The sequence below is a fragment of the Phaseolus vulgaris genome, chromosome 10 (genome assembly GCF_000499845.2).
Source record: "Phaseolus vulgaris cultivar G19833 chromosome 10, P. vulgaris v2.0, whole genome shotgun sequence".
Classification (NCBI taxonomy): Eukaryota; Viridiplantae; Streptophyta; class Magnoliopsida; order Fabales; family Fabaceae; genus Phaseolus; species Phaseolus vulgaris.
In genome coordinates, this window is record NC_023750.2 from 44,192,940 (window position 1) to 44,201,930 (window position 8,991).

Genomic DNA, 8,991 nt, shown 5'->3' on the forward strand with positions numbered 1-8,991 from the left:
CTAAAGAAACTTTTCTCCACTTTTTATTGATTTGGAACCGTGTTACCTACAACATAATAAAGATCTACGTGCCTAAATTCATTTTAACAAATAAAATTATATTATATAATTAAAAAATAATAAATGTATATAATTTTTCCATCAGAGCACACGTGATTTGAATGTAAAAAAATAATAATGGAGAATTGGATTTTATACGTATGTCATTATTTCCTATTTATTGCAACGGAATTCGTAATTTGATGTCCTATGCATAGTTTTCCAAATGCAAATAAATGAAATAATGGAATGGAATTTTGGAAGGGAAGTATAATTTGATTATTATATTTGCAGCGAGGATAGCGTGGAAAGGTGTGAGGAGTTTTTATTTTGAGGAAAAAAAAATGGAACACGAGGGTGGCGTGGTGAGTGAGGTGAGCACAATTTTGAAATATATAATTTATTGCTTTGGATTTCACTCACTCACATAGTCACATTCCCAAATATATAAATATAAATACACTTGGAGATGTGATATAAAACAACTCATAGTTGAGACCTATGTCACACACTAGATCCGGATACCAAAATAGTATAATAATATAATAACATATATCTATATATTATATAACTAAAGATTTATATACATTAAGTATGGTTTAGATTTTGTTTAGAAAAAAAATATTGGTTAAAAATGATTTGTTTTTTATTTTTATAATTATAATAAAAATATATATAATAAATTTAAGTTTTTAAAAAATTAATGTATTTTTTTTTTTTTTTAAATTGTGTTAAACCCGTTGTATAATTGTCAGAAATCTAACAAATATTTTTTGAATTAAACACTTTACGTGTTCTATAAGTGTTATACGAGTGTTGGTGTCCGATGTTTATGTCATTTAAAATGAGTGTTTTAGATAGATTAATAATTTTTCTCATTTTTCAATCACATTTAAATAATTCAAATACACATCATATTTTTTTATATTAGTTAATATAATAAATTTTAAAAAAAAAACTTTACAAATTAGTGGAGATTTTTTTTTTATAGAAACAAACCTAAGACATTAGTTGCGCGTGCCAACAATGAGCGAACAACTGACTTGATTTTGAAAACTTTAAATATTGTATGCGATTGATCTTTAAATAATTGTGTTGTACTTCATTCCATGAAAAAAAATTCCTTTAAAGTGTTACTAATTTTATTGTTAATGAATCTTTTAACATAAATTCAAATAGTTGGTATTTGATGAACATTTAGTTCAATGACTATTTTTTTGACAAAAAAGGAAAAGTTGATTGAACAATTGACATATAATTTCAGTCCCCAAAGAGTTGATGAGTCTCATCATACATTGATTATATGATGTATACATATTTCTATTATTTACAACTATTAATGGTGAAACCAACCATTTTTTTAATGCAAGATTTATTCATATGTTTATTGGTGTTATGTTGGTACTTGTAACATCCAAAATTATTTACCAAATATTATGATTTTTTATATTAATTTATTTAAATAAAATAAATCTTAAAAAATAATGAAGTTCAAAAAGACTTTTATTCATATTTAACAAAATATTTCATATTGAGAGCAATTTGTGTACAATAAGAAGTATAACGAAGTTCTTCTTTTATGGAAGTGATGTGGTGCACCTCTTTCAAATTTAAGTGTTTTTGTTTTGTATATATCCATGTTGATCTCGAGTGAGTATTTCTCTTCCTTTTACCCCTTCATGCATTACCATTAATGTTGCCTTCTTCATAACCAAAAGGTGATAACTTATATACTATTATCAACTTAACTCATGAATCTAAGTTCTCACCATCATCTTCTTCTCTATTACCATCCATTCCTTTATCATGTTGGTGCTCAAATGGACAACCAAATGAACAAGTTTTCATTATTCCAACTCACAAACATTACCAATGTAATACCTTAAAATTTAAATATAAGCTAATTGGTATCTAAATGTTTCTAAATTGGTATCTAATTAGTTTTGCTACCATATTTAGAATCTAAATAATTGGTAGTTAAAATTTTGGTAGCTAATTAGATATCAATTTAAAAATTATTTATCAATAATAAAAACTAATTTAGAAACAAATAATTTTTTTAGTTTTTAAAATAGTATCTAATTTAATCAATATAACAACTAATTATTTTTTGTTTTTAAAATTAATTTTTATTTAGTGATTTTATAATGGTACCTAACATCACAGAGTACAGATGAGTTTTGGTTGAAGACACTATTAATAAATAACCTCATAATTTTTACTTAATCTATAAATTATAGATTTTTAAGAGATAAATATCATTCTTCTCCTTACTCATCACTTCTTAGCCATTGTCATTTACTAAAAAAACATAGGGCTGGGAAGATGAAAAAGGGGTGTTGTAGATTTTTTTTTATTAAGGATAAAATGAAAATTGCATTCTTATAGAAGTGCAGGAAGAAATTATGGAGTGCAGGAAGAAAATCTCGAAAAAAATGACTACCTGAAAATAGTAATGGGCAAGCAATGACTTGACATTTTTATTTTGCAATGTTTGACCATTTAAATACATATTAAATATTTATTTTCTTACTTGAATTACACTACTATCTAAGGTATATTTAACATATAATTTCACTTTTTAAATGAATTATGTGAGAGACTCTTGATATATATGGATTCTTGAAGCACCATTCCTTAAAAAAAACTATGAAGTAAAAGTGAAAGAAAGTTAAATACATTTGAAATTGATTGCTAGAGAAATGTTTATAATTATGTTTATTTATATCAATAAGGGAATGATTTGATTTTAATATTACGGACAACCTAATAGTTTTGAGTATAATTTATAGTTGTAGAGATTCTTAAAATCAAGTAATATCATTTTTATTATTATTTTTAACATAAAATTATATTCACCCATCAACTTATATGACATGTATTTAGAGAAAAAGATACTATGTATAGAGAGAATTAAAGATGTTAGAAATAGATGATCAACAATTTTATTTTTTTTTAGGAATGGATAAATCATATAGAATTGTGTGTGAATAATATAGTATGTATTTATATTTTAATGATTAAATATGAATGTTCTAAATTGAGATGGAATATGAATGCCCTTATAAAACTAAAGTCAGAAGTGTATGGTAGCAGAAAAGTGTGTGCAAAATAATTGATGGTGAATTATTAAATGGTTTGAGACTAATATTAGATGATGATGTCTCTCCTTTGGAGAATGAGGGAAGAAGGCATAAGAAAGTGAGTTACAATTCCATAGGAAGGTTAGAAGGTTCTGCTTTTGCCATAGGGAAGACAAGGACTGCATATTTTTGCTGTAGTGCCCTGAAACCAGTCAAGGAAAAAGGAATAATGAAAATTCTAACTAAACAGAATACAATTTGGATTTGGCTTTTGGCACTTGTTTGGTGCAGTACAATACAATGAAAAGAAGATGGAAAATGAAATTAAGCAGAAAAAAGAGAAAGAAAAAGGGAAGAGGACTAAACTGAAACTTTAAACAAATAATCCACAAGCTTTTCTTGTCCAAGCTACAACTACTGGTGTGCAAATGATTTCTACCAAAATTAAGTACATCTCTATCTATGGATGGTTATGATCAGAAATTTGAGAAGTGGTGTCTTCAATCAAAATCCTCCCTCAGTGTCATACTTGAACGTTGAACCAATCGCATTAAAGCCTGAACTAACTCTGACACAGGTGGCCGAAATTCAGGTTCAGACTGAAACAAAGAAATGAAGCATATCAGTTAAAAGTGTTACAATAGAGTAGTTACTGATAGAACAGTTATAATGAATTGTGAAGAGAGTGATGCATATGAGAAGATGGCATGCATGCATAATGGGAAGAAAAGTGACCTGAACAGAGAGAGCGATGACATCAGCAAATCGGAAGAGTGACTTAGGAGGGTAGAGCCCCCGCAAGGCAGGGTCCACCATTTTCTCTACGGCGTTAATGTCGTGAAGAAGTGGAGTTGCCCAACGAACCAGACATTGTTCTGCTTTTGGCTTTGAACTGAAGGCAAGGAACACAACACAAACATCATTTCATCGTACACACCCCGACAGACACCCAGAATTTATGTATGTAACTAACTAAGCAGTGAGTAAGCACGTACCTGTCGAAAGCCATTCGACCTGTGAGAAGTTCCAGCATCACTACCCCAAAACTGTATACATCACTCTTCAGTGTGAAGGCTGAAGGTTTTGTGCATTCCGGTGCATTATATCCTGCCCCAAGATTTTGGCTAGTACGCTACCAATAAATAAGACTCATATATTACGCCACTATTTCAATAGGTTCGAAATTCTGTAACTTTGAATATACATATATAATTAAGGACTAATACCTGGTGGAAGGATGCCAAACCATAGTCTGAGAGACGAGGATTCAGGTCCGTGTCAAGCAAAATATTCGAGGACTTAATATTCTTGTGCAATAAAGGAGGAGAACAAGTTTCATGCAGGTACCTGAAAAAGGGCAAACGCATATTCAGCAAATAAACACCAACTTTGATACACTAATAACCACATTAAGGTATAATCTGGACTTTAATGGAAAGGGTAACCAAAAATTAGGAATGTTGCATTCTTATCTAGAAAGCATGCTACACTAAACACGGCTGCAACTTTACCATTTTTCTGGTTTACAAATTAGCAGTATAGATGGATGTATGTCTATATGCAGAAATATGGTGTTGATATTGTGAAGAGAAGCTATTTGAATATAGAAGTAGTATATGAGAGATGTAGACTAACTCAATAGCCCGAGCTGTTCCCAATGCAATTCTGATTCTTGTGTTCCAAGTGAGTGGTTTGCTGAAGTCATCTGACAAGTGTAAAAAGCCATGGAGAGAGCCATTTCTAAAATAATCATAAATTAACATGTGCTCCTGTTCCGAACAATAACCAACAAGCTCAACAATATTTGGGTGGTGAAGTTTGCTGAGTTTTGAAACAATCTGCGAGAATTCCTCAGGGGCACCACCTTCGAAAAGCGAAGGGTTGATTTTTTTTACAGCCAATACCTGATACAAAACATATATTAGTGCAATGAGTAGTTTATTTATACAAAGCTCATAAGTAGGTGCAGATTAATTAAACATGAAGTACCTTTCCATCAGCATATTTAGCTCGATAAACACATCCTATGGATCCTTCACCAAGAAGTCGACCTGAACCAAAACTAGCAGTAGCCGAGTACAGATCTGCCAGCGAAAAAGTAGTAATACGGATTGATGCACTTCTTCTAGAATTTAGACGATTTGCAAACTCATTGTCATTAAAGGATTGCACACAATCGGAGGCAGAGGACCTGACACCAATTGATGGAGATTTTTGCAAAGCCTTTACGTCAATTGAAGTGGAATCCAATGAGTTCAATCCTGTCACCAATGTCACAAATGAAATCAGTTAAATGTATGTGTCAACCCCATGTTGGTGTTGTCACAGTGTTGCCAAGTCACTTACAAATTATACAACAATTTCCTTTTTTCTTTTACCACACACAGTTTGTAAATTTTAAGCCAGTTCCTCTGATGCTATAGTTACAGATAGATAGATAGATACAGCAAGATTTATTCTAAGAAAATTTGTACATAGAGAAAGAAAAATACTTTGGCTGACACAAGAAATAAGAACCACAAAAAGTCATGAATAACAGAAAGTATTGCAAAATCTGTGAATAGGAAAACACCTCCTTTGAATTCTTTGTTGACACTAGCACCCGGATCTGTTGATAACTCCTGAGATGCAAGGGGTGTACGAGATCTATGATGGCTACGCCTCTCTTCATCGGTAAATTGTGAAGAAGGTTTCGATGACTTTCTTTTACAAAGAGCAACAATAATTATAATTATTGCCAGTAAGCCAAAATTTATGCCTGCTATAGCTACTCCACTAATAACGGATTTTTCTTTCTTTTTCTTGGGATGTTTGATAGGGGGAGTACCAGGAGGAGGAGGAGGTGCTTGTCCCTTTGACCATGAGTTTCCTCCAGTTCTTTCCAATTAACAACTCAAAGTTAGAGAAACAACCTCATTTGCATCCTCACTAAATGTGTGTCAAAAAAAATACTTACTGCAAGTCATTTATACTCTTCAACTCCTCAGGAACCCAACCAGTAAATTTGTTGTTTTCGACATGCCTGTTAAAATTAAAGTAGTAAAGTTAATTTGCCATTATTCAATGCTTCACTCCCAAGAGCAATTCCAATTCTCTATCGGATTACAGGTATACCAGTCATTCCTTCAATAGCTTCACTACTTGAAAAAAGACTCATCATGTAAAATATTATTTCCTTACCAAAGTGATTCATACATTGACATTTTACTTGCAATGAAAAGGATGTTTGCTCATGATTTGTTGCAAATAATGGAACATATAAAAGACCACATAGTCATATAAAAATGTGAGCTATTGTCTAATGCACTGCAAATCTGAAGAGTTATACTTGAACATTTGAATACGGGGGATCAGAAATTATTTGGGAGACAAGAACTTACAACTCTTCAAGTGGAAGGTTGGCAAGAACATTTATTGAACCAGTGAATTGGTTGTTTTGAAGGTGCCTGTATAAGGACAAAAAGATGTTCACAGTGAATATGTGTGTATTGTTCCCTGACAGTGATAGTGATGGCATTCTTACAACTTCTTGAGGTTTTTGAGCGATTTCAGACTCTGAGGTAGGTTTCCTGATAGAGAATTGAATGATACGTCCCTACATGTTATTCCATGATATTCCAAAATCAGCAATAGCATTAAAGTACAGATCTTGAGACTAAAAACCTTTCTGAATGTTCTCACTTACAGTAGTTTGAGTTTAGTGAGCTTTTCAAACATATCTCCCAACTGGTTTTGGAGCTGATTATGTCCAAGATTTCTGCATGCATAGCATGTTGAGAACCAAACAAAAGTTCCAAGAAAAATTAGGAATAAAAATAGAAAGGCACTTTGCTTACAGCTGGCTGAGCTCATCCATCTGAGAAACGGAAAAAGGTATACTTCCCGTGAAGCCATTGTTCGAAAGATCTCTGCATGACCAGATAACAGAATTAGTGTTGCCAAAAAGAAGAAAAGTTCTGAGCAAATTACATCATTACATGTGTATTAACTATAATATCTTAGCAAGATAGAAATCCCAAATCCACCAATTTATGTAAAGGTGAAGAATGCTAATAAGACTTAAAACAACAACAATCCAATTGCTTTAAAAGCTTCTGCTATGAGGTGTAAACACATGAATAAGCTTTATATCTTCACATGAAAATCGTGTGGCCTGAAGCTCACCATATCTTGTGGTTGAATAATAATTTAATTAGAAGAATGGGATGGTAATGATCCAACTCCTAATCAATCACTTGGTGATGTTGATTCTGATACCAGTCATCCTAAAATATTGGAGATCACACATCGACTAATGATTAGAAAATTTCATTTTATATAAATTAGTGCAAACCTCCTCTCATAATCCGGTTTTATGAAGTTGAGTTAGGCTTAAAATTCACTTCTTAATATAAAATCTTGATTTATAATGCTACCAGAAGGGTTATATTTTTGGAGTGATGAGGTGGTAATGTTACATTTGGCAGCATTTTATGCAAGTGAATTGTTTGCGAGCTGACTTACATATGACGAGCTTTTGGAGGAAGCTGATACGGTATATCACCCTTGAGGTTGTTGTTGCTCAAATCACTGTACTATGAAAAATTAATGAATGACATTTAAGTAATGTTCTCTAATTAATACAAATAAAGGAAGTGTGGATTTGAAGATTTGGGCCTCACAAGTAGGTTACTGATGATAAGCTGGACAACTGGTAGCCCGTTGATCCAGACAGTCCCATGTCTGACAAATTTCTGTGGAAACCAAATGGCACTTTAATATGAATTTGCATACAGAAACACACACACAGATGCATATTCATAGATGGATACATGAAAAGAAACATAGTATTCTATATTACATTTCTGTGACAGAAGAGCCTGAGCATTTGATTCCTTTCCAGGATTCACCACATGGATCACCTCCACTTGATTTCCAGCCACTCAGCTTTGAAGGGGAATTCAAGCTGGAATACATCACATTAAGGGCTGCGACTGCAAAGGTTGTTTCATGATTATAAGGCATAAGAATTTGAATTATAAAGGAGAACAATAACAATGAATGAATGCAATGAACAAAATGAATAAGGGTACCTACCATCTTCGGAGGAGGTTTTGCAATGAACTGAGGTGGTTGAGACCGCAAGCAAAGCAAGCCACAACCTTGCATGGTTAAGGTTGTGGTGCATTTTCTAGCACAATGGAATGCAGAACAAAGGAAAACGAGCAAGGTGGTGTTATCTTTTGATCTTGATCCAACAGGAAAGAAAAAACAGCATTCCTTCAATACAAACACAACAGGATTTCAAAGTCCATTTCTTCCAATGCCTCAATTTAGGAGGAAGAAGGAAACGGGTGAATTACACGCCTAAAAATGCCTGGTAGCGCACTCTTTTTGCTCATTATAACTAACCATTTTTCTTTTATTTCTTTCATTTATCATATCATATCATGTCGTACGACCAAAACCAAAAACTGCATGAAACTAAGACAACTCAGTGTCCACCTTCAGAATAAACTCAAACCATCAATCCTACACAACACCCATTTTTAAAAGTACACAAAAAAACATAATTATAGTTTTCCAGTTTAATTGTTTTTGTTTGATAGTAATTATTATAAAAAATATTAACAACCTAATACTGTGGGATATTAACTTTAAACTATTGTTGAGCATTTTCTTTTAAGTAACGCGCATTTTAATAATGATAAATTTAAATATCTAATTTTTTTTTTCTCTTACACAAAATTGATTTATGTTATAGTTTAAACTTTTATAATAAGAAAATTATTGAAATGAATCATTACAAGTGTTTCTTTTTTATTTAACTAAAAAAAATTTAGGATGAAATATATAACATCCACTTTAAAAATAAATTAGCATGAAATAT

At 31.9% G+C, this 8,991-nt stretch overlaps 1 protein-coding gene across 4 annotated transcripts; it reads right to left on the reverse strand.

Annotated features, from left to right (window-relative positions):
- Positions 1-2,973: 2,973 nt before the first annotated feature.
- On the reverse strand, positions 2,974-8,436 carry LOC137818724 (protein STRUBBELIG-RECEPTOR FAMILY 5-like). 4 transcript variants are annotated; one of them, XR_011082131.1, is made up of 17 exons: positions 8,199-8,436; positions 7,963-8,095; positions 7,784-7,855; positions 7,626-7,691; positions 6,959-7,030; positions 6,808-6,879; positions 6,646-6,717; positions 6,503-6,568; positions 6,079-6,144; positions 5,695-5,999; positions 5,112-5,383; positions 4,758-5,026; positions 4,349-4,469; positions 4,118-4,254; positions 3,858-4,014; positions 3,489-3,721; positions 2,974-3,324 (listed from the first exon to the last, which is right to left on the reverse strand). XR_011082131.1 is itself a non-coding variant. In XM_068622300.1 (16 exons), the coding sequence occupies exons 1-16, from the start codon at positions 8,287-8,289 to the stop codon at positions 3,623-3,625; spliced, it is 2,070 nt and encodes a 689-aa protein (XP_068478401.1). In that variant the 5' UTR covers positions 8,290-8,389; the 3' UTR covers positions 3,359-3,622. The 4 variants fall into 4 exon arrangements, 2 of the variants coding, with proteins under 2 accessions (XP_068478401.1, XP_068478402.1); XR_011082132.1 differs by having other exon boundaries at positions 3,169-3,324; positions 7,626-7,696; positions 8,199-8,357; XM_068622300.1 differs by lacking the exon at positions 2,974-3,324 and having other exon boundaries at positions 3,359-3,721; positions 8,199-8,389.
- Positions 8,437-8,991: the final 555 nt, after the last annotated feature.

Excerpts from the sequence above, each read along its gene's own strand:
- LOC137818724 (XM_068622300.1), bottom strand. The coding sequence starts at position 8,289 with ATGCACCACAACCTTAACCATGCAAGGTTGTGGCTTGCTTTGCTTGCG. Across the intron at positions 7,856-7,962 it reads GGCTCTTCTGTCACAGAAAT|AAATTTGTCAGACATGGGAC; the intron begins GTAATATAGAAT and ends TGGTTTCCACAG. Across the intron at positions 6,880-6,958 it reads ATGGATGAGCTCAGCCAGCT|AAATCTTGGACATAATCAGC; the intron begins GTAAGCAAAGTG and ends CTATGCATGCAG.